Source organism: Lolium rigidum, chromosome 6, assembly GCF_022539505.1.
Source record: "Lolium rigidum isolate FL_2022 chromosome 6, APGP_CSIRO_Lrig_0.1, whole genome shotgun sequence".
NCBI lineage: Eukaryota > Viridiplantae > Streptophyta > Magnoliopsida > Poales > Poaceae > Lolium > Lolium rigidum.
This window is the reverse complement of record NC_061513.1, coordinates 256,950,397-256,974,728: the sequence shown is the minus strand read 5'-3', so window position 1 is coordinate 256,974,728 and position 24,332 is coordinate 256,950,397. Positions and strand designations below refer to the sequence as shown.

The following is a 24,332-nucleotide window of genomic DNA, read 5'->3' as shown; positions in this document are numbered from 1 at the left end:
AGTCAAACTATGCCAAGTTTGACCAAGTTTTTATCAAAAATCATTAACATGAAAAGTACAAAATCAATATCATTAGATAGATAATGAAATATATTTTCATATGGTATCTACAAAATATCATATTTGTTCACAGATTCTTTAAAAAGTTTGGTCAAACTTTACTTCGTTTGACTTTTTAAAAATATAAGCCTTAAGCCTTGGGATGGAGGTAGTACTAAATTTGCGTTAAGTTGCAGAGTAAAGGCATCTCCAACGGGGCGGCGCATTTTGCACACAATTTATGTCCATTTGCGTCGGGCATGGACACAAAAAATTGTCACATGTCCGCAACTCCGCATGTGTGTACCCCTTCCTCAGAGGCAGAGACGTATTTTTTTTACCGCAAGGGCCTGTCATGCATTGATTAGGGAGATGAGAGGGAGAGAGAGAAAAAAAGATTCCATTTGTGTGGCTAGGAGTGGCCAGCACATGTGTCTGCTCTGAATTAAAGGAGGAGAGAGGGTGCATGCAGGCCAAACGGACGCGCGGATACGCATTCTTGTCGCATATTTGCTCCGCGTTTGCGTCAGAACAGGCGCTGCGATTATTTTGTGTCTAGCCGCTGGAGCACGTTTTTTGTCCGTGCAGATGCAAAATGACGTTTTTGATCCATTTCCGTCGCCCTGTTGGAGATGCCCTAATACTAGCAGTCTGTTGTACATGCAATATTGGTCATGAAAGGTGTTTAAAACAACGACAGTGTTTATGCGAAGGTAAATAAAACCCAACATGATTACAGGAATAAAAGGCAGATGCCAGCTTTTCGGGGCATGTATATTTCAAGTGCTTTCACCTGATTTTGTGCTGGACCATTCGTTCATGATTCATGACTCAAACGTGGCTACAACTATCCACAACTTTCAGTTCATTCAGTTATTCACTTGTCCTCCGAGTTTAGAACTTCAGGCAAAATGTTGAAGGGTTTCGATCCGCTGTATGACTGGAAGACAGATTAGAAACATCAAGGAGAGTACGGTTTACGGACAAGATTTCCCAGTTTTCTTATCAGTAAAGCATGGGCCCCAGATGGCCAGATGGCAGGGAGGGAATGGAGCCGAAAGGGGGACATGTCTCCCGAATCCAAGGCTTTTCTATGGCTGAGGCAACTCTACGTGCTTGTCTCTTTACGATGAGCGGGACCCGCGCTCTGACCTCCTGGCGGCACTAGACCCATGTTTTTTTTTGAGAGAATTCCTTATTTGGCCCTATCTGAAGTTTGCCTTTCTTTTTTGGCCCTGGCAAATTTTTTGTTCCTTTCATGACCCATAAAGTTTGGTTGGTTCCTTATTTAGCCCTCTAGTACAATTTAAACACTAAGATGACTATTTTGCCCCTGCTGCAATATGTGACAAATTGCACTAAAAATGCTGTGATATACTGGTTATTAAAAAAAACGACCCCCAACCAGCGCACGATTTTGCCCCTGCTGCAAATTATTTCGGAAAATCTCAAATTTATTCCGGAAATTACTCCAATTTATTTTGTATTTTCACAACTCCAAAAAGTTTGATATTAAATAGGCACAAACATAGAGACAATCCGCAGGCACGCCAGAAATTACCAGGGCCAAAAAAGGAAACCAAACTTCAGTCAGGGCTAAATAAGGAATTCTCTCTTTTTTTTTACCGATGGCACTACACCCATGTGGAGTCTCGTCCCTGCTCCAGTCAGGTACATCACCTGTGGGCCTTGCTCGTGGGCACCTCATCGTGGGCCCGGGTGGGTCGTGTCCCTACCTGCCAGTGACGTGTGAACAATGGTCTATTGAAAAATGGTTTTGCAAACGATGTAAGAGAGCATCTCCACCGCATTTTCCAAACCGTCTCCTAAACGGCACCGGATCGAGTGTTTGGGGATATCTTTTATTCGTGCCGTGTTTAGGGGGGCGTCGCTCAACAGTCGCGTCCCCCAAATGCCATCCCAAACTTTTTATAACATTAAAATGCTCTTTTTTTGTATTTTTATTTCAATAGAGAAAGAAACATTCCACAAACTAATACATAATTCGAAACATGGTTTACACAAACTAAAACATAGTTTGGAATATGGTTTCCACAAACTAATACATAGTTTGAACCATGGTTGACACAAATATAAAACTTTGCAAACTAACAAAAACCTAACTAGTGTTGGCATCGCAGGTTTCGTGTGTCCGCTGCAAGAAAGAACAGTTTCAGGCACACCCACTCACCCAAACTGGAAAATCCAGCAGTTGACGGTACCCCTGTTGGTTCTTTCGAGTAAAAACAACTAGAAACCCCCGTGCCTATTTTCGCTGTGAAGAAACAACACTCACCAGTCATCGTCCTCCTCGTCGATGTCGTCGTGGTAGTGCTGGCGGTTGCGCGTCTCATCGAACACCTTGACGCTCATGTCCCCCTCGCCAAGGTAGGAGAACATGAGCACGGAGCCGGCTTCGAGGCGGTGGTAGCGCATAAACTTCTCCCAGCCGATGTGGAGGTATATCTTGCCGCGCGCGTCGTAGATCACGTCCACAATCCACCGGCAGGCAGCCTCCCGCAGATGCAGCGAGACCGGCTCATCGCCGGCGACGAAGTCGGCGAACGTGTCCGGTAACCTCTGGATGCCGTGTGGGTCGCCCTTGAGGACGGCGACGAACTCGAACAACACTTGCCGCTCCTCCTCCTGCATGTTCGACGATGAAGATGACGGTATCGCAGGCGACAGCGAGCGTGCAGCTCTGCCGCGGCCACGACCACGACCACGGCCGCGACCTCGGCCTCCGCCTCTACCAGCCATGGCATCGACTCTTGAGATGGTGGCGGCTAGGGTTGGGGAGAGAGGCGCTAGGATTTCTGTGTGAGGGACGATGAGAGAGCGACCCTTTTTATAGGCCGGAGGGAGGCGGGGGAGCGGTGGCGCTCATTAACACCGGCACGTAGAGCTAGGCGCGAGCCTCTACGGGAACTGCACCGTCGCTGCGCGCCAATAACTTCCGTCCCGAGGTAGGCGACGGTTAGGTTAAATTTCAATGTGCCGCTGACGCGTCAGTCCCACCACTCCTTGCCTCACTTTTCGTTACCCGGAACGTCCCCTGTGAGGCGGGGACGGGCTCGGGTCACCGGACACCGTATCGTACCGCGTCGGACAAAAAAAGGTTTTGAGGGACGCGACTGAATTTTTTTTTTAATCCAGCGCGCCCTAAATTTCTTTGGAGGACGCTTTGAGAACGCGGCTGAAGATGGCTCTAATATCTTAAGAATGCGATGCATAAGCGTCATACCGGAAAAAAAAGTTATGTTTAACAGTGCGATGCGACTTAGTGCAACTACGGTCCCTAAAAGGTGCATGTTAATCAATGGTGCGATCTCACATGAACTTTTTGTTCAAGCGACAAAACAAAGAGTGAGCGAGACAATGCGGCTCACGGCTCTCTAGGACGCATGGGATTGGAAACATCACTTTAGTAGACGGCCCAAGATGAAGGAGGGGGCAACTCCCATGTCACCCCGATATTGTGTGTGATTTTACGCACAATGTGTCCATCCCCGATGTTTTGCACGTGTCTGCCGACAACATTGAACCAAATGGCATCCTTCATGGTGTTTGCGGACATGTCCGTTGCGGGTTTATTTTGTATTTTACATAAAAGTTATTGCTTGATAATTTTCAACACACACGTGAATTATAAAGCAATTCAAACATTCGTATAGGTTTGCAAAACAATTAAAAAAACTAGATAATCCTACAATTAGATAAATTATCCACCCTAACACACCACGAGACCAAGGTGGAGATGTGGTCGACGGAGAGCTCGGGGCCTTGAAGGAGACATATGCAAAAAAAAAAAAAACACGCTTGAGAGCTCAATTTAAGCTTGCTGGCCTCGGATAACGGCAACGTGATGCGAGGTGGCTCGCTTGGTTCCTTGCACAATAAACCTCGAATGTTGTCGGGAACCGAAAAAAACTATAGCTGCAACAAAAATTGGGTCGTTCGGTGGCGGCGCAAGGATGAATCCGTTGAAGGCAGCAAAGAATAGAGGATAGTGGTCGAAGTATTAGAGATAGGGGCCAGACCAGGAGACAAAGAAGACACATACAACAAACAGACTAGGACCGCGAGCTAACGTGCGGACCTATACAAGTGGGGTGAATGTGAACGGTGGCCGTTCAGCCCTAACTTGCTCCAAATTTAGGGCTAGGTTTGGCCAAAAATTAACAAAATGAATTGAGTTTGTCCATTTTGGGGGAAGGGGGTGCGTTTTCATCCATCCCCACAAACGGACATATGGGGCAGAATGAGAGCTCTGTTGAAGTGTTAGTAATACCAGGAAGGAGACAAAATCGAAAGTTCGCAACTCACATTTGTAAGTATTTGAAGGGTCGAAAAAATCGATGAAATATCTTAAATTATGTTCAAAGTATTTGTAACATTGAATTTTCGAAAACATGTCCCAGCGTGAAGATGTCGGGTGACAAGGGCAGCATGCCAGCATGGGGCCAATGAGGTTCAGAATTTGGTAAATCAAATCTGATAGCTGCAGCGTGCGGCCATCTTTGTTTCCCGGATGGATACATCGTCAGGAAGATACTGGAATACAGTGGCCACACGGGTCCCATCGTGCAGGTCTCGCCTGTACACTGTACAATCCATCATTTTTCCTGTTATTTTTCCAGACGAGTTCTGTGATGGGCCCAATTATTCGATGCGCCGCTCTTCGTCGTGTCATCGTGAACTGGATTATTTATATATCTAGTCTCAACGGTTTTGCCGCCACGAAGCTCGGCAGCTGCATGCCGTCGCCCTGATTGAAATTTCCAACGGCGTCGGTTCCGTAGCTGTGAGCAATTTTAGGCAAATTTCACGTAGAATTTCAGCTTTTTCACACATAATTTTTTTTTAACAGATAAGGCCCCAAAGGGCCTGGAAGCTTCATTAGTCGGTGGGAACAATTACAAGGAGGACCTTAACTTTGAGAACAATAGCACAAGAGTCCAAAGATTTTACAAAAAGGAACTCATAAAGATAAAAAAAGAAAGCAATCGGGTCCTTCTTCTCCACCGCGTCGGCTGGATCTTGGGCCATGGTCGCTGGCGGCGACGCCGGGGACTGCGCCACTTGGTTCGTCACCAGGATGGATCACCACGCCAAGATCGAAGATCTTCCCCTTCAGCACTTCGGCCTGGAAGAAGTAGATACTCCCCGAAGCTGGTTCTTCCGAGGTGCGGAGAGGCCCCCTTGGCCAAAAATAGCGGCGGCGGACTGCGCCGGCGCTTGATATCTGCCGCCTGAAGAGAGCTTTGCCTGAAGAGAGCTTCCAACATGGTGAGCACCGCACGCTCACCCATGTGCCTCTCGACTCCAGATCGAGGAGCACTGGGCCTTCCCCCCTCCTGTCTGTCTCCACGACCACAAGGAGGAGGAAGAACAACCCAAGAACTCAGCATACCCAGAGCCAGAGAGAAGAACTTGGATCTCTGCTCCGCCGGGGAGAGCACCCAGCTAAGCTTCTCCTCCTCGCCTCCACGGCCGGCCAGAAGAAGCTCCACCGCGTGCCGCAGAAAGCTTCGCCCCTCCCCCTCGCCTCCATGGCCGGCCAGGGGGGGCTCCACTTCGAAGCTCCTCAGCATCAACAGCAGCTCCGTGACAACTACTTTATTATCGGAGACGGTGGCTCTCTCCTCGCTCGTATGCTCCGACCACCGGAGACATAGCTGCAGGGATAAGAACCCTAATCCCCAGATCTTGCCGCCTAGATCTGAGGCACAGCTCCAAGTCGCCACTAGGGGACTAAAGCTAGATGAGGAACCTACATATATACAGCCGGCGCTAACTCCTCTCCATCTCCAGCCGGCTAATCCGGCGAAGAGGAGGAAGGAGCAGCCCGAAGAAGAAGAGAGAAGGAGCAGCTACTGTAGCGGCTTGAGAGCAGGATGGGGGGAAATGAGAGCCGATTCTCTCTCCACACATAAAAATATTGTGAGGGTAAAATATACCATCCTATTTCATAAAACAAATGCAGAACCATGAGTGATGCATAGTTTATTACAATTACTTATACTAGAATTGAATAAATAAATAACTACCGGTTTTCAACATGACTCCACATATTTTAGATCAAATATTTCCGTGGGTTCGCTGTGAATTAAGAAAATCAACCAAGTGTGCCAATGGTCCGCGCTCGGGCATAGCCAACTTACTCTGAAATTTTCAGTTTTGCTTATACACGCTTTCATCGCGCTCCTCCTTCACGATCGTGTATTGTGCATGATCATACAAGCACTCATGATCTTCCACAATGTCTCCATGCTCTATGTGCTTGCAGGGGCCAAACAATACTCCAGCAAGATTGCAACACACCAAATGCGCTCCCTCCACATCCTTCTTAGCAAATTTTGCTTTTTTAGCAAACCTACTCTCTTTCTCGTCTTTAGTTTTGTTGATTGTCTTTACAAATGTCATCTAGCGATGATAGATACAATCGGCTAGATAATACATTTTGTCATAGTGATTGGCCATTGATCTCATAGTTGATCATTGGAGCATTTTCTTCCGCAAGTCTAGAGAACACCGAAGATCACTGGAGCACACTGATATCATTGTGGTTGCCCATCATGCCGAAGAAAGAGTACCGAATCCAGAGATCTTGCAATGCAACCTCCTCAAGTATTTTCCTGCCACCCCAAACGTACAGTTCTTTCATTTCTAGTGCATGTAATCTATGCTTCCAAACATATTAGAAATCCTCTTGACTCAATGATTGGCAATAGCCGAGAAGTGTCGGTAATATTTGGTTCCCTCAAGTATTCTTTAGCAAACACCTAAACCACTACTTTGCAGAATATGTACATTGACTCAAGGCAAGTGAACTCGCTCATGCGGATGTACTCATCTACTAGATCACCGGATACTCCGTATGCAAGAATCCTCGCAGCCGTATTATATTAATGGTAAAAAGTGGAGCCAAGTTTACAGTAACATCATTCTTCAAATGGAAGTGGTCATCATAACACATCACTCCATGCATAATCGTTAGAAAAAAACTTCTTTGACATCTGATAACATCGCCGGAAAAGAGGTGTGTTGAACAAGGGATTGGTCTAATGAAAGTAGTCCCGCCAGAGTTGCTCATGGTTGGCCTCTCGCTTGAGGTCCTTTGTTCCGTCGCATCACTTGAGCGAACCCCGAAACCTTTGTATGTGGTTCTCTTCGTGCTCATGGACGAGAAGAACCATGGCCACCATGACCTCGTCTAACGAGGTGTCGCTGACATGGTAGTATAAAAACTTTTTAGAACTATCCGACACGATCTAGGATAATTTACAACACACTATGAGCAATGATTTTAATGTGATAATTTACAACACACTATGAGCAATGATTTTGATGTGTATGCACTCAAAAAGGTGGACTTCGAGACCTGCAAATTACCTTGTTGGCCGACGTAGAAATAGATCGAACAAGTTGCGGGCGGCGGCGGCCCAGATGCGGACTGTTACGAAGTGAGGCGGGAATTAGTGGGGTAATCCATCGTTGCAGCAGGCGGCGCGGCGGCGAAGGGGGCGACACGGGGTTGGGGTCCGAAAGAGCAGGTCTACTGTGTGTATGTCTGGCTGGAGGGCCCAGATGGACAAATACTCGTGCAATGTAAACGCGTGGGCTATCCACTGAACCACAAAACCTACTAAATTTGGGCTAAAATTACGCCGAAACAGACCAGTCGGCGGGACGCGGTCCGTTTACAGGTCACCATTAAGCCTCCTTTTCTTTCTGTGCGGACGAATCCATACATGACATATCCGTTTGCGAGCTTTCGTCGGAGATGGTTAATGCGAGTTGAGCACGATCGTGTCTCAGGCGATTTTCGTGTCATCTGCAACGACACGCGATCAATGCTCCGGAATAAGTATTCAGTAGAGGTGGCACGTTCACGTCTCTAGCCTGACCTGTTCTCATACTAGGGAGACCACACTAGCGGTACAATACAAGCTCTCTTTACCTCTGCAGATCGACTTGCCAAAATAAACCTCACAATCAGTATGATGTCTCGCTACAGTTTGCTGTCATCTTAAGCCACCGTCGATGATGACAGTTTCCTTCCTTCCTCTCGAGCTCTACCTTATCGGCGAGATAATTACTCGGTTTAGCTGACAGGCGTGGCACAATCATGCACCGTGGCCGGGGCAGCATGATGAGTTAGGCGAGGCGATCATCGATGAAGCCCGCACGAAGGCGGCTCTGAATGCAGAGCACTTCAGCACCAACACCAAATCTTCAGTCTTCTCCGACACGGCTCGGTCGATGGGCGGTTAGAATCGCAAGCTTGGCAACGGAAGATACGACGACGAGACAGGATCATAATGGTGCTACCTGATAGTGACGAAGCTTTCCTTGCGTTTCACTCATCTCCTTTACTTCAGTTACCAACAGGGCAACAGATGGTACTACCAATAGGCAGTGGTTCAGTAAAGAGATCGTCAGCGTTTTTTTACTTGCAGAGGTTGACTTGGTGAGTCAGTTCAATAACACATGGAACGTGCAGCAACAGGTGTGGCACGGTGCATGCGTCAGACATGGCAGAAGCTATCGCCCATAACCTGAACCTCACCATACTGCGAAATAACAAAGGCAAGACATGCGTTGCAGGTGCATTGCATTGCATTGCATACCTGCCATGCGTACCTAGTTTTTTCAGAAGCCATATTCGTCAGAGCACGAGCCTAAAACCACTTTCCACGAACCAGACACGAAGACAAGGCGTTCATCTCTACTAGTTTCTGGACAACATCGTGCAGGTACAGAATGAGACGGGCTATGTACAGCGAGAAAACCTCTGAATTCTGAACCATATGCGTTCTCAGTTAACACAACAGGAGTACTACCTACTACGCAGCAAGGCGTGGTTTAGCTATCTTCAATTCCGATACAAGACAAATCAATAGTACTAACTACTAGTACAAAACAAAATGCTACAGCTTCCATAGAAGAAAAGCTACAAGGTACAGCCGCTTGGTGAGGACGTCCTTGTTCGAGGTGATATTCAGGTAGAGCGAGTTCAGCTGTCGCGGGTGCTTGATTCATGCAGTGGCTGAGGTCCCGGTGCTTGACGGAGACGGTTTGCTCGATAGCTTCATCAGATAAATGAACGGGCTTATTATACCTTCTTGAAGAATGACATTATGTTCTTCCCTTGCTTGGGCGCAGCAGCCTTGCCAGGTTTCTTGCTGCCTGCTGCCGTTTTGCTGGAAACATTGGTTCTCTCGGTGTTAGCTGCTGGCTGTGGCTTGCTTGGAAGAGTTGGCCTGCCGCAAAATGGTCAAGGACAGAAATCAGTTGATTTCTCAGTGAGATGAATCAGAACTGATGCAATAGCTCAGGTTAAAAACACCAGACAAAGCGATTTATAAGTAAGAGCTTCAAAGAGCAAAATATAATTTGTTGCGACATCCAGGATACTTATATTTCTTATTCATAAGCTAGATGGTAAAGCTTCTGAAAGAGGTCTAAAAATGTTTTATTCTTTCCATTGTACATGGTAGATGGTTCAGTGGCATGATCTAAACAATGAATTAAAGCAATATATATTTCTTGATCGACTCTGATGCAAAATTATTTCTTTCTCTGATGAATTAACAAGAAAAGACCAGTTACTAGCTAAGCAGCCTAACAAAAACTGTTTCACTATCAACAGTAACAGCATGGGGTCAAATTATAAGGTGAAAATGTAAGTAAAGAATTCTCAAGAATTTCAAGGAATACAGAATACAGCACATTACCTAGTTGGGGCATCCGTATTGGTCGCATTTTTCTCTGCCTTATCACTTGCAGGAGCTTCGCCCTCCCAGACAACCTCAGTTACTAAAATAGAATACAAGCAGAGCTTCGGGTATTTACAATCATGTGGATGGAAAGTAGATGGAAGAATTTAAGTAAAATGATTAACTAAAATAATTGTGAATCTGTGATGCAATCCACGGAAATATTGCTTGAAAAACTAGTTTTATGACACATTTAACTAAATTTCTAGAATTCTCATATATGCATTCAAAACAACACATGCAGAAAAATAATACTCCGTATTAGACACACAATCTTGAGCTATAAAGACTATCAACCATAAATAAGTCAAGTTGCTTACACAAAATGTTCGCTGGGTTGATTAGCTACTACATTTGGACATATTAGGATATTATTTCCAAAAACTGCCACATCACAATAAATGTTTTGCAATAGATTATCAACAACAGACAACATGCAGTTCTTGCAAAAAACTTAACGAGTACACAATAGAATTACAGCAAGGAGAATATATGTTCCGAATGTATTTTTAGTTTTTGCTTTTGCAAAAACCAGTAAGCCTTAGAAAATGATATAGGTATGACAGAACAATGCATAACTTGTTTCATGTGATAGTATTACCTTCTCTGCCCCGCTCATCTATACGTGTCTTCAAAACCTTCCTTCTTTTTGGTGAGGTAGAAACAGCCTCGGGAGCATTATCCTTCTTGTTTTCTTCAGTCGGTGGATCGTTGCTCTTTTCTTTTAAGGTAATCCCGGAATGGCTGATACCATTGTCGCTTTTAGTCTTACATTCAGAAGCCAATTCAGAATCTGTCCCGTTTGTGAAGTCTTTCACATCACTCGATGTCTCCTGCTTGATTTCCAGTTTTTTTTGTTCTGATTTATTGTCTTGAGCAGCTTGAGTGACAGATTTCTTGGCACACTGTTTTGCTGGCTCTGGAGTTGCAATGGCTTCAAAATCGTCATCGTCATCATCATCTGAACAATCAAAGATTGCTCTTCTCTTTCTGATACTTGCACCACTGGAGGCCCGCTTGTAGTGTGCACTTCTTTCATCATCGCTGCTATCAGCATCTGCTTCTTCTTTTGCACATATCTGTGCATCAGCTGTAACTGAAAATATTTACAGCATGGAAATTTCAGCAGTGTGGTACAATTCATATATGAGAGTAGATTATACATGAAACATGCTAGAAAGTAAAGCAACATGGTTTAGAACATGAGGTTTCGTGAGAAAATACCAGCAACACTTGGCACATCTGTAACTTTAGTGACAGCTGGAGCCTTGGGTTTTGCTGATGCACGGCCCCACATTGTAGCCAGGGATCCACCATTACTGGGTGCATTCTTCCCGTTCTGAGCTTTGGCTTTATTTGCATTTGCAGCAACTGATGGTTCTTTGACAGCTGGAGCGTTAACAGTTTTATCCAAGACTGGAGCATTATCCTTCTCAGCCTTAATGCTTGTTCCTTTCACTGGATTGGATGCTTCAGGTACATGTTGCTGTCGAGCAATAGAAGACTGTTCTTTTGGAGCACTACTAGGTTTTGACAGTGCAGGTGCAACAACACTATTCATAGGCTTCGGAGGCATTGAGCTCACTTGCTTCCCATTGGTAGTCCGCTTGACAAAAGAATTCACAACACCACAAAACCTGTTCGAGAATTCAGAAGCTTTAGAACCATGACAATGGAAAGGTGCCATAACATTGGCGTGCTTTTCTTAAACAAAATTGAGAAAAACATTGACATGCCTAAAATACAGTTGACCAAAATATGCTTGAGACAGAACTATTAGCCTTTTGATTCACTCCCATCTATAATATACACCCCCCTTGTCTGTCAAACAGATATCTCATACTATTCTAATCAGATACATATCCTTTGTAAGTATGTCTACACATTATTTTGGGGGCAAAGTAAGGGGACTGCAGTGAGCGGTACCTATTATCTCTCAAGCAATTCTCTTTGTCAGATGGCTGGTTGAAAAGCTCCTCTGCCTGCACGAATTCAGGATTCCAAAGTACAGCAGTATCTTTTGGAATACATGCCTGGATACTGTAAACCTGAACTGAACAAGAATCCTTAAATGTTTGCCTTGCTTCTGCATCATACAAAGAAAACAACTATTTAGAAGAGAGGATGACTATTAAAACCAACATATCACTGGAGACTGGAGAAAGGTAAATAGTCTAGATTTTTGTTCTAAGCTACAGCATACATTAATCATAAACAGAGTACTATAAGTTGGGGGGTATACCCCCAAAAAGAAATCTGATGTCCCCACATTACCTTCAAGTTTAGGTCCAGAAGTGAGCTTTACGCAATAATTTTCGGGATCGTTCTTTAACCACCCAGACACACTGTAAATCACTTGGTGATCAGCTCCATGTTTGTTGACAAACTCCTGAAGCAATCTGGACAGAACAAGAGACTAGTCAGGCCTGATCATGATATTACAGTTATGCAATGAGTATCACAAGAGAAAGCGATGTATCACCTCTTGGCATCATTTGACGATACAGAAAAATTCCGACTAAGCCATTTGTATGAAATCTGTTAAAGAAAACACGTACAGTGTTGGAACGTCAGCCACCATGTAAACAATCAAGATGGTCTGAACAATGATTAACAAGCAACCACTAAACAAGTACATACAAAAATCTCAAGTGAGAGGACGACACATTGGTTCATAGTTAACGTGAGTAACACATTGTTGCTTAATTACTCACGAAGTCTGAATGAACTAATGGAACACATCAATCTCACTGAATGTTATGTGATACCCATCTTTGATGAGGTTTTCATGCTGAAACGATTTAGCCAGTGGAAAACAGAAGACCAATTTTGTAGACAAGAATATAAACATCTACAATGTTGGATAATACATAGACTATGACAATATATTTCAGGGTTGATCTATTGATATTGATTTGGTACTCTAAATGTTCATATTTCTATCTATAGGGTTGGTCAAGCTTAATTACAATACCACTAAACAAGTACATACAAGAATCTCAAGGGAGAAGACGAAACATTGGTTCATAGTTAACTTGAGCTACACATTGTTGCTTAATAACTCTGAAGTCTGAATGAACTAATGGTACACAGTATTCTCATTGGATCATGGTTTTTGAGTCGCTGTATAGTCGCCATAAGTCGCTGCATAGTCGCCATGATTTTTGGAAAATGACTCGGCGGCTATACAGCGATTATTCAGAGACTATACAGCGACTCAAAAACCATGCATTGGATGTTATGTCATAACCATCTTCGGTGAGATTTTCATGCTGAAATGATTTAGGCAGTGGAAAACTGAAGATTGCAGTAGTTTTAGCTAGCCCTGTAGACAAAGGAATCCAGTACTGCTTGCATAATCCATACAGAGGTTCCACCCCAATGATGAAGGACGCATGTTTCATCATGAAAAAAAAGGAAAAAATGAATCCAACCAGAGCAAACGCACCGCAAATAACCCCAAATAACATTGGTTCCCTTCTCCTTCGAATTCCCCCCCCCCCCGGCATAATCAGACGTTGACCCAGAATGGGTCAGCAGACCATACCAGCGGCACCAAAATCACCGGCAGAAACAAGGCCCTAGCACAAACAGCAACCCTAACTACTGAAATCGTCCGCACCATCCGAGCCAGCAAGAAACATAAAACCAACGGAACCTAAGAAATCGCGTGTCCCCTTGACGGTTGACGCCAAGAAACCACACACAGGCAGCAAGGCGGCGCGAAATCGAATGGCTGAGTCATCAGAGTTTGGGTGAGTTACCACGCGGAGCTGGTCGGAGAAGAGGGCGTGGATCTGGGGCAGCAGGTCGAGCAGCGCTCCGTCGGCCATCGTCAGGGTGAGGGGTCCTTGATCCGGAAGATTCTAGAACCCTCGCTAGGGTTTCTGATTGGGGAGCGGCGGGGGGGAGAAGAAGGAGGACTGGGGAGAATGAATGGGCAGTGGATTGGATTGGGGAGCGGCGGTTTTCCCGCCTCCCCAATTTTGTTGGCGCCGGACGGAGGAGGCCGACGGCGCCAAGTTCACAAGGCTGAAAAGGAGGAACCCGCTCGAGCTCCAGTGTGATTGTACCGTGAATTTGGAGACATATGTGGTATTCTAATGTCCACATCTCTATCTATAGGGCTGGTCAAACTTAATTACAGTACCACTAAATAAGTACATACAAGAATCTCAAGTGAGAAGACGAAACATTGGTTGATAGTTAACTTGAGCTACACATTGTTGCTTAATAACTCTGAAGTCTGAATGAACTAATGGTACACAGCAATCTCATTGGATGTTATGTCATAACCATCTTTGATGAGGTTTTCATGCTGAAACGATTTGGCCGGTAGAAAACTGAAGACCAATTTTGTAGACAAGAATATAACATCTACAATGTTGGATAATACATAGACTATGACAATATATTTCAGGGTTGATCTATTGATATCGATTTGGTACTCTAAATGTTCATATTTCTATCTATAGGGTTGGTCAAACTCAATTACAATACCACTAAACAAGTACATACAAGAATCTCAAGTGAGAAGACGAAACATTGGTTAATAGTTAACTTGAGTAACACATTGTTGCTTAATAATTCTGAAGTCTGAATGAACTAATGGTACACAGCATTCTCATTGGATCATGGTTTTTGAGTCGCTGTATAGTCGCCGTGATTTTTGGAAAACGACTCGGCGCCTATATAGCGATTATTCAGCGACTATACAGCGACTCAAAAACCATGCATTGGATGTTATGTCATACCCATCTTTGACAAGGTTTTCATGCTGAAATGATTTAGCCAGTGGAAAACTGAAGATTGCAGTAGTTTTAGCTAGCCCTGTAGACAAAGGAATCCATCCATATAGAGTTGCATCTCAATGGTGAAGGACGCATTTTTTTCACCATGAAAAAAAAGAAAAAATTAATCCAACCAGAGCAAACGCACCGCAAATAACCCCAAATAGCATTTGTTCCATTTTCCTTCGAATTCCCCCGGCATAATCAGACGTTGACACAGAATAGGTCAGCAGACCATAACAACTGCACCAAAATCACCGGCAGAAACAACACCCTAGCATAAACAGCAACCCTAGCTACTGAAATCCTCCGCATCATCCGAGCCAGCAAGAAACATACAACCAACGGAACCTAAGAAATCGCGTGTCCCCTGACCCTTGACGCCGAGAAACCACACACAGACAGCAAGGCGGCGCGGAATCGAACGGCTGAATCATCAGAGCAGTAATCGAGCCGTCAGAGAGGGGGATTGTTTGGGTGAGTTACCACGCGGAGCTGGTCGGAGAAGAGGGCGTGGATCTGGGGCAGCAGGTCGAGCAGCGCTCCGTCGGCCATCGTCAGGGTGAGGGGTCCTTGATCCGGAAGATTCTAGAACCCTCGCTAGGGTTTCTGATTGGGGAGCGGCGGGGGAGAAGAAGGAGGACTGGGGAGAATGAATGGGCAGTGGATTGGATTGGGGAGCGGCGGTTTTCCCGCCTCCCCAATTTTGTTGGCGCCGGACGGAGGAGGCCGACGGCGCCAAGTTCACAAGGCTGAAAAGGAGGATCCCGCTCGAGCTCAAGCGATTGTAAATGTTACTTTCTCCGATACTGACCATTAATTTGATCAATAGAATAAAAATTATATGTCTATAAAAATTATATTATTAGATTTACATTTAAATAAGATTTTGAATGCTATAATTTTTTGACATAATTTGTATTTTACTGATTAAAATAATGGTTAAAGTGTTTTTTGAAACTACCCGTGCGTCTGTTAATCTGATCCGGAGAGAGTAAAGCCACAACAACTGAGAGAGCAACGTTTTGGTTTCAAATATTTTGAAAGCATATGAAATGTAAACATTCAAAAAAAATACCATGCGGACATATTCATAACTTGTCTCCACGCCAAGATGTTTTTATAAAAACGACCTTTTGTGTGGCATGCGTAAAAACAACAAAATATGGTGCTAAAATAAGTGTTTGCACGAAAAAAAAACAAACACTTATCGCCTCCAAAATATTTTGCTTGTTTGCACGAAGGTTTTACGTGAAAGAAAAAAGACAGCCGCCGCCTCCACTTTAGCCTCCTCCATAGATCGGTTCCCCCTCCTCTGGTCGGCTTCACTGGTGTCAGGAGGAGTGCGGATCCGATCTATGCGTGGAGTATTCAATAAAAGTAGTGTTTTCAGTACATTATGTTAGGATTCTGGTAGTCGTCTTCTTGTTGGTTTCCCCTCAATGGAGATGGCATCGTCTGCAATAAGTGATCTTCGGGCTTTCGTTCGACGACGAGATCTCCTTCCCACGTCAATGGTGGTGTTGAAAAATTACAATCAGCTAGGTATGGGCCTTCAGATCTTGCTTCGCCAGATCGATTTTAGATCTTTTGTTGTTGTTGCCGCGAGGAGGATTATCCTCGCAGTTTTTGTCCCGGCTGCTACGTCCTCGACAATGGTGATTCTTACTCTCGGCGACGACAAAGCTAGTCGGTTGTTATTCCCTGGCATACTGATGTTGGTACTCTTGCTGATGTTGAATGACTGCTTTAATGGTTGCGTGCATACATGCAGCCTTGGCATTGCGGCTCAAAAAATTATGGGAGAACTTTCGTCGGTATTTATAGGTCTATGATTCGTTATCTATCTTTGGCTTCCTTCAGAAGAGTACAAGATTGGGTTCTGGAAGAAGAAAGAACTCGAAGATTTGTTACTATCTTTTAAACTTTATTTTATAATCGTTGGAGTCAGTTCATGTATCTCTACCATGTACTATTTGTTACTATGAATATATGTGGTATTGATTGTAAAAAAAAGTGTTTGCACGAGATTTCTTTGACTTTGTTTACACATAGCACACAAATTTTCGGTTTTAGGGAAACATTCTGTGAATTAACCAGAAACGCACCATAAAAATGTTGTGTACGATTTACTAGCATAATATAGCATTTTCTGTACGATAAACTTCCTTGACGTAATTTAAATCAACATAATTTAATAAACCAATTTATATGACAACCATGGGGTTCGAATTAATTTAGCTAGATATCTCGTGCCGTGGTCGTGCCATTGATTTTCTTTATCATTTGCCACACTTTTACTTAATTTTACCACACATGTAAAGTGTCGCAGATGATCAAATATCCCAGTGGGCAGTGGTACCATGCGCGGTCTGCACATGTAACAAGCAAAATCAAGTGTTCACGGCTATAAGTACACAATGGCATATTTATGTTTTGTCAAGCATGCGTAGGCTCTTAGCATGTGGTTTGTAAAGGTGTTTTTGAGTCATCGTCAGATCGACCATCAAGTCATCAAAATATCACACACAGATTTATGTGATACGAAAAGGTGGGCAAGCATGAGCTTGGCACATAACACATTAGACGACATGCTACTCTAAGAGACTTAGATCTTCTTCGGATTACATAATTTATGTTGAAATTTTTGTGAAGCTACATTTGTCATAAAGTTTACTACTATTAAATTCCTGTGAAAGTAGTAATGTTATGGAGTTCCCGCCGGTTCCTTTCATATGTGTAACTTTTATAGAGAACTTACAATACACTATGACCTCTATTTCTTCGCACACTCGCAAGGTTATCGAATCTTTTCTAAATGACTACTATGTATTATATGTCTTTCACAGTTCTCCATATGATGTTGCATCCTCCTCGAATTTTAAAATATATTTATGGTTATTTTCTCTATACCAACACAAAATACACAAGTTTTTGGTATAAAAATTTGAACCATCCATCTAACTATGATTAAATGGTTCACCATTCTAGTTGAAATCTTGCGATTTTAAATGGCCTATCATCCATCCAACTGTCATACTGTCTAAGTTCGCTAGTTTGTTGTTTTGTCATCTTTTTGTGAGCAGTGAACTTACCTATGTTTGAAAAGATTTCAAAAGCAAATTTTGGCCAAAGTTCTGGCTCCAAACTCGCACGAAAAAGATTATTCGATTTGATTCGTAATCACGTCACGCCGAGGTACAACTAATTAAAAAGCGAAACCAGTTTTGTACTTTGGAATTGACGCCTAGGGGAGAGGAGGAGGACGGACGCACTGTGATGGACTGCGCAGGGAGGCGGCATCGTCTGGCGGCATGGCGGCGTCGATGGTCCCAAGGTCAATGCGTTGGTCCTTCCTGAAAATGGGTCCGCAGAAGATGGTGTCATGGACTTCTTGAGCGTCTGCAGTGGTGTGTGTATAGGGTTTGTTGGATCAGTTTGAATTCCCGACTCACTATAGGGCATTTTGATGAGGCCTCCGCTGATGATGTGCGTTGGTGAGGTCCGAGCATGAGGCTCTAACATGGTAATCCCTTTCATCAAACCCGTAGGTGTTGCGGCATCTATCATCAGTGAGGTGGTTTCAATCTTTGTATTTTTCTTGTAAGGTTCCGTTGAATAATTTTAATTAAAAAGAAGATGTGTGCATCGTTTTGATGCAGAGGCTGGGGTAGAACCTCTATTTTAAAAAACTAACTTAAAAGCACCAGCAAGTAGGAATTGATTCATCGGTGCATCCTAGAGCTGGCAGAAGAGAATACACACAACTAAATGATTTCTTGGACATGTGGGGTATGAGACAAGAAACTGCTCTACCCATCAGAGTAAACACAGCTCTTATCGAAGATGGGGATTCAGAGTAAAGCATGAGCATTCACGAGCTATAGACAAACAGTTTACATCCGCACCAAAAATTCAGAGGTATATACAAAAACACTAATGACAATACTATCTAACTGATGAACTGAACATTAAGTTAGCTTCATCACTCTGGGATTGAAACCAATCACACGCATAAGATATGTATACATCCGTCATCCGGGACTATTAGCATTAAGCACCTGGCCAAGATCGCATGCATAGCACACACATGAATTATTTACAAGGTCAGCGACAGTTTAATTGCTCTGTTGTTACAAAACACAGATAGGCATTGCACAGCCGTACCACATTGTGATTGTTTCTACTAGCAACAGAAACAGCTTACCACATAACTCAAATATAAAAAAGCAGGTTCTACACAGAAATGAGGTTCTTGATATAACTAACAACCCACATCGTTTTGTTGGACATGCTAAGCTTGTTGAATGACCAAGCAATTGCAGGATTCTCAACTAAATGAGCGTAATAATGGGTAAGATGCGCTTCTTCAAATCCAGGGAGATCCATCAAGTTACCCCAGAGGTCTTCAGGAACATCTACATATTTAGACTTCTCTATAGCTTTGGTAAGGTTATCAAGGCTAGTCATCAAGTGTGTCAACTCATCATCATTGTCTAGCTTGGCCCTTTTTGGTGCTCTACTGCTGGAGGATTCACCAATGTTCCCCCCTCTGGGAATAGTAAAAGGCAGTGTAAAGTCTTCAACACTTGCAGCAGAAGTGTCATTTCCTCCATTGGCATATTCATTCTCGGTCACATTCGCAGCAAGAAGATCGCCCCAATTCTTAGCAAAAACACCCGAAGCCATACCATTACCAAAGCTTGTGGCCATCTCATGATAGTCAATTGGGGTGTTCAAGAAGTCAGCGTCACTGCGCTGGTAGTTTTGATGGTCTTCCCACATTTTGTCGGCAAGGGCTTGTCTGAACCCAACCATCTGGCTATGGTCATGTATTTGCTCGCTTTGCAAACTAGGAGGTGTAGGTTTGCAATTACTCTCTGGCAGGATGAAGCAATCAGTGCCTTTGGAAAGAACCCAGTTGTGGAGGATGACACAAACCATCACAACATCCACTTGAGTAGCAGAGGGGAAGAATGGGATTCCATCATCAAGAACTTTAAATCTCCGCTTGAGTGATGAGAATGCACGTTCTGCGGTCACTTGTAGAGCTGAGTGCCTACGATTGAACAATTCCCTTGCATACTGCAAATGATTATTCCCCAGTCATTCGAGTGATATGTCGCACCGCGCGAAAGGTGGCAGAAAACCAGGTTTGGCTCCATGTACAGCATCCACTAGGTAGAATTTCCCTAAAATATCAGGAACACATATGAGCACCTAAGGTGGCATCGCACAGTACTAAGTAGTAGTAATAACTCTATATGGAGATATCATGGTAGAACAGATTTATTACCATGAGGAACATGTAAGCCATTCTCACGCTCTGTCGCGTCCACTAAAACAGCATCATCATGTGCAGATCCCTCCCAGCCAGCCAGTACATATGTGAAACGAAGGTCAAAATCAATGGCTGCCAGCACATTTTGGCTTGGAAATGACTTCTTAGCACATAAGGCAGTCTCCATGTTCTTACTAGCAGAAGCTTGTATGTGTGTGACGCCTATGGCTCCAATACAATCCTGTAAGATCAGAACCACCACCACAAATTAGTAAAAGACACAGTTTTTACCTTACAGCCGAACAATAATATAGTTGTTCCTGGCATACCTTAAAGTATGGGTCCCACCTTGGGTCACCGGCAATTTTAGTTGGATTCTCCAATGATGGTGGCCTAATAAGCTCGTCCTTTAGCTTGCCTATGGCATGGAGGACTAGTCCAAAGTAGCGACTAACCGGTTCACCTGACCTGTTAAAAATAGCAGCTACATCCCTATTCCGAAGGTTATGTCCTACTGTGATCAAGAACATGGCAACTTGCTCCTCGATACATATATGGACGGTGTCACGGAGCAAAGAGCGTTCCCTCAGATGTTGGCACAAGCTGAAGAAAGAAGCCCTCGTAAGCCTTAGCGTCCTCTGGCAAGTCATATCATCCTTGTAAATCTGATTATTTAGAAAGTCGATCCTTTTCTCGTCCCTGTCAACGATTGGGCCGTAGGCAATACCCTCTTTCTTCTTTTTCCCCTTTTTCCGTTGCCTAGACCGGACATACTGCATCACCATAGATGAAGCCAAGGATGCAGCGGCTCTCATAAGCACCAGCCTTCTCTTTCTGGACATCTTCTTGTCCATCTGCAATGCATTTGGGAAGAACATTATATACATCGTAAAGAACAGTACCGACACAGAAGGATGCAGATGCTAACAGTAACTTTGGCTTGCCACATACTTGTCACAATAGTTGGTATTCTAGAGAAATTCACGATACAGGAGAGGCTGCATTACAGGAAAACTGAACTCGCGCCGCTTACATCTTAAATTCCAGTTCATGGTTCGGTGCAGAAACGCAGAAAACATGCTAAAGAAGAGTGCCCGCATAGAAGAATGTAAATGCCAACAATAACTTAAGCTTGCCACAAACTTGTAAAATAATGGGTACTTCAGAGCAATCAATTTAGACAGGAGATGTTGGTTTCATGGTTCAGAAAAAAACAAGAGAGGTAGGCAATTTATACCAGAACTGAACTTGCAACACTGTCATCTTAAATATCAGGTCATGTTTGGGAGTAGAAATGCTATGAACAACATGAAGGAAACGCGAAACTGCAAATTACCCTCCCAGTCCCCGGTCCAAGTAATTATCCATCAATGTAGAATTCGAAGATTTGGATTCCGTACCTTGGCTGGAGCAATGGGTGAAAACCCTAGGCGAGGGAGAGTGGACTGGTGGGAGCAGCAGCGCGTGTCGCCTGCGGCCAGGGAGGAGATTAGGGAGGCGAACTTCCCGCTCGTGCGGGAGAAGGGATTGGCGCGTGAGGGGGAGAAGGGAACGCCGCCACTGGCCGCCGTCCGCTGATCTCCGGTCTGGTGGTGCAGGCGGACTACAGGGAGAACTGGTGCGGTGGGGACTGATTGGTTCTGGCTCGGTTTAGTTCGATCGTAAAGGATAGACCCTAATTCTAACAACATCTCCAGCTGCAAAATTCGGAGTTTAGTTTAGTTTACGGGTCGAAAAAACGCTGGTGCACAACAGTCCCTGTAAACGAAAACTGTAAACCAGAATATTCCCTAAATATGCCCATAAGACCCACCTGTCAGACATTTTTTCCTTTTTTTTTTTCCTATTTTTCCTTTTTTTCCCTGTCTTCTTCACCGAACTCTCTCCCCGCTCTCCCTGGCCGGCCACCAGGCGGCAGCCCTCCCCGTCGCGCCACCCCGCCCCGCGCCCGCCTGCCGCGCGCCCGCCTGGCCCCGCCCTGCGCCGCCACACGCCTCGCTCCGCGCCCGCCCAGCTCTGCGCCGCCCCGCGCCCGCACGGCTCGTGCAGCCCCGCGCCCACCCGGCTTGGCACCGCCCCGCGCCGGCGCCGCCCCTGCCTGGCGCCTCCCGCCCCGGCCCCGTCCTCGCCTCGGCGAGCTCGATCCGGCCTCCCTTACCGCGCCCTGGTCAGCCCCGCCTCGACCAGCCTCGCCCCGGCCAGCCCCGCCCCCGCCAGCCCCGCCCCCGCCAGCCTCGCCACGAGCTCGCCCCGTCCTGCGTCGCCCCACGCCGCAGCAAGCTCGCCCCGCCCCGCCACGCCTCACGCCGTCGCGAGCTCGCCGGAATTTGGTTGTATTCTGGCGAATTTAGTTGGATTCCGGCGACTGTACCGGCGGAAGCAGTTAGCTCGAGCTGAAATTTCAGCGCGCCACGAGTAGGGGTTCGTGTTCAGTTCGCTCTTTCAGCCCCTACAAATACAGGTCGAGTTGGGTTTTCGGTCTCGGTCTGAAAACTTTTTTTCGGTTTTGGCTCGTTTACGGTGACTGATCTGCGCCATTTTCTGAACCGAACCCGTAAATTGGCAGTTATTTTTCGGTTTTGCCCAGTTTACGGGCTCTGATAGAGATGCTCTAACGCCGAGAAAACTTCCCGCGCGGCTGGTGGCCCTGACATGTCGGCAATAAAGGCCGATCGTCGTCCTCATCGCATCGTCTTCGCGCGCTGTAAAAACCTGCCGCCGGTCAGTCTTCGCCGGACGCGTAGCTTCCACGCGGCGAGTTAATGTCGTCGCCTCGGTTTCACGCGTGTCGCCTTCTATTTATCGCCAATCGGTCGCGCCGCCCTAGAGGCGGAGATCGACGCAGTGCTCGTCACCCTCAGTGACGAGCAGCGCGCGGAGGAACGATTTTTCACGGACAACTACGACGCCTGGACGGAGTTCTTCGGCAAAGGTACGAGCGAGATCTCGTCGCCTACGGCGGTCCTCCCCCTCCTCCCGCGCAAAAAAAACGCCGCTGGCCACCGCCGCTGGTGGAGCGGGCCTGGCCGCACCCTCGAGAACGTGCTCGCGCACATCGAGGGTGGCAACTCCCCCGTTCTGGGGATACCGCCGCCGGTGGCGCCTACTGTGTCGCGTCGGCACGGTAGCTCGTGGACACCGCGATGGATGGCGCCGTCCTCGTCGTCGTCTGGGTCGAGGTCCAGCGGATTGGCTCCTCCACCAGCAACGCCGTTGCGGTGACCCAGCATACCACTGCATGTTGTAGTATACAAGTCGTTGATATGATCTTTGTGAAGGGACTTCCTCACAAATTGCCATATCCCTCAGAGTGGTACAACAGAAACATTGCAGGTCATAACACTCCATACTTTATTACAAACATTGTCTTACAAGTTGGTATCCTCACGAGTCCTATGAGAACACCCTAAGAGACTACTAAAGTACCATTACAACTTATACTAAAGATGAAAAGAGCTCAACAACTTATTTAGGTAAGTTCTACGTTGCTCGGCTCTATGATACTAAGGTATGTCACTACTCCTCCACCTCTCGTGTCATCCGGTCCGTAGACTATCCCATAGTCTACGCCTTCTACTCCGCCGGTAAGATCGGGTTCTTCGTAGACCAGCTCGTAGCTTCCTTACGGTGCTCCATCGTTGATAGCCTCCACTTCGGGATCACGGTCTAGCAAGGGTGTCGAAAGAAAGTGAGTACGGAGGTACTCGGCAAGTTCTAAAAGAATAAAAGGTGTTTGATGCACTAGCTACGACCATTGATCGGGAAATCGCGAGTCAATGCATGTTTTGCAAACATTTCTTCAAAAGGTTGCTTTTATTATGAAAACTATGCCGTCGGTCTTCACGGGTTGACCGGAACTTCGTGGAGTTCCTTTCCTGCCGCGTTCGCGGTTCCTTCCCGGAACAAGGAGTGACGGCCACAATTTGATACACTCTCGCAGAGGTGCGTTACTTTTCCCACAAGAGATCTCACCCTTTTTGCCATCCGCGGGGACTTGCCCCGTTCACACTTCCTTTGGTGTGAGGCCGGGTATAAAGATCCAAGCCCACACCGCCTTCTCCGCGACTGCAAACCCACCCTTTTGTCCGACCGTATACCTCCGGTAGACTTCCCCGATAATACGGCTTTACTCATGGTATACTCCGGACAATCCTTCATAGATCGGAAGAGATTAACATCACCAATGGATGGGGATTTAAAAGGATTTCCCAACCTATTGCGGCGGTGCCTCCGGCCCCACCGTCTCCCCGATCCGTTGGCGTGCGAAGGGAAAAGATACAGTTGGCTTTTCCGAGCCATTATAGATCTCATGGTCAACGCGGTTTGTACGGCGCTAGAATCATTGGACGGCATTGGTAATTTAATCCTAGGGTGATATAACCCATTGCAATGGAACCTCCACCATATCAACACATACCATGGTTCCATTGCCAGCCACAT

At 45.6% G+C, this 24,332-nt stretch overlaps 1 protein-coding gene and 1 pseudogene across 2 annotated transcripts; both read right to left on the bottom strand.

Annotated features, from left to right (window-relative positions):
* Positions 1 to 8,746: 8,746 nt before the first annotated feature.
* LOC124661695 (nucleolin 2-like) lies at positions 8,747 to 15,359 on the bottom strand. Of its 2 annotated transcripts, none has more exons than XM_047199573.1 (8): positions 15,098 to 15,359; positions 12,304 to 12,359; positions 12,096 to 12,220; positions 11,748 to 11,907; positions 11,046 to 11,458; positions 10,423 to 10,917; positions 9,780 to 9,861; positions 8,747 to 9,305 (listed from the first exon to the last, which is right to left on the bottom strand). In XM_047199573.1, the coding sequence occupies exons 1-8, from the start codon at positions 15,164 to 15,166 to the stop codon at positions 9,158 to 9,160; spliced, it is 1,548 nt and encodes a 515-aa protein (XP_047055529.1). In that variant the 5' UTR covers positions 15,167 to 15,359; the 3' UTR covers positions 8,747 to 9,157. The 2 variants fall into 2 exon arrangements, with proteins under 2 accessions (XP_047055529.1, XP_047055528.1); XM_047199572.1 differs by lacking the exon at positions 15,098 to 15,359 and adding an exon at positions 13,586 to 13,858.
* A 3,282-nt stretch (positions 15,360 to 18,641) lies between these two features.
* LOC124662779 lies at positions 18,642 to 21,495 on the bottom strand (annotated as a pseudogene).
* Positions 21,496 to 24,332: the final 2,837 nt, after the last annotated feature.

What these genes read in the sequence shown, in the direction of transcription:
- LOC124661695 (XM_047199573.1), bottom strand. Translation starts at nt 15,166, where the DNA reads ATGGCCGACGGAGCGCTGCTCGACCTGCTGCCCCAGATCCACGCCCTC. An exon ending in TCTCCGACCAGCTCCGCGTG is followed by an intron (nt 12,360 to 15,097) that starts GTAACTCACCCA and finishes TTTCTTTAACAG; the next exon opens with ATTTCATACAAATGGCTTAG. An exon ending in TCGTCAAATGATGCCAAGAG is followed by an intron (nt 12,221 to 12,303) that starts GTGATACATCGC and finishes TGTTCTGTCCAG; the next exon opens with ATTGCTTCAGGAGTTTGTCA.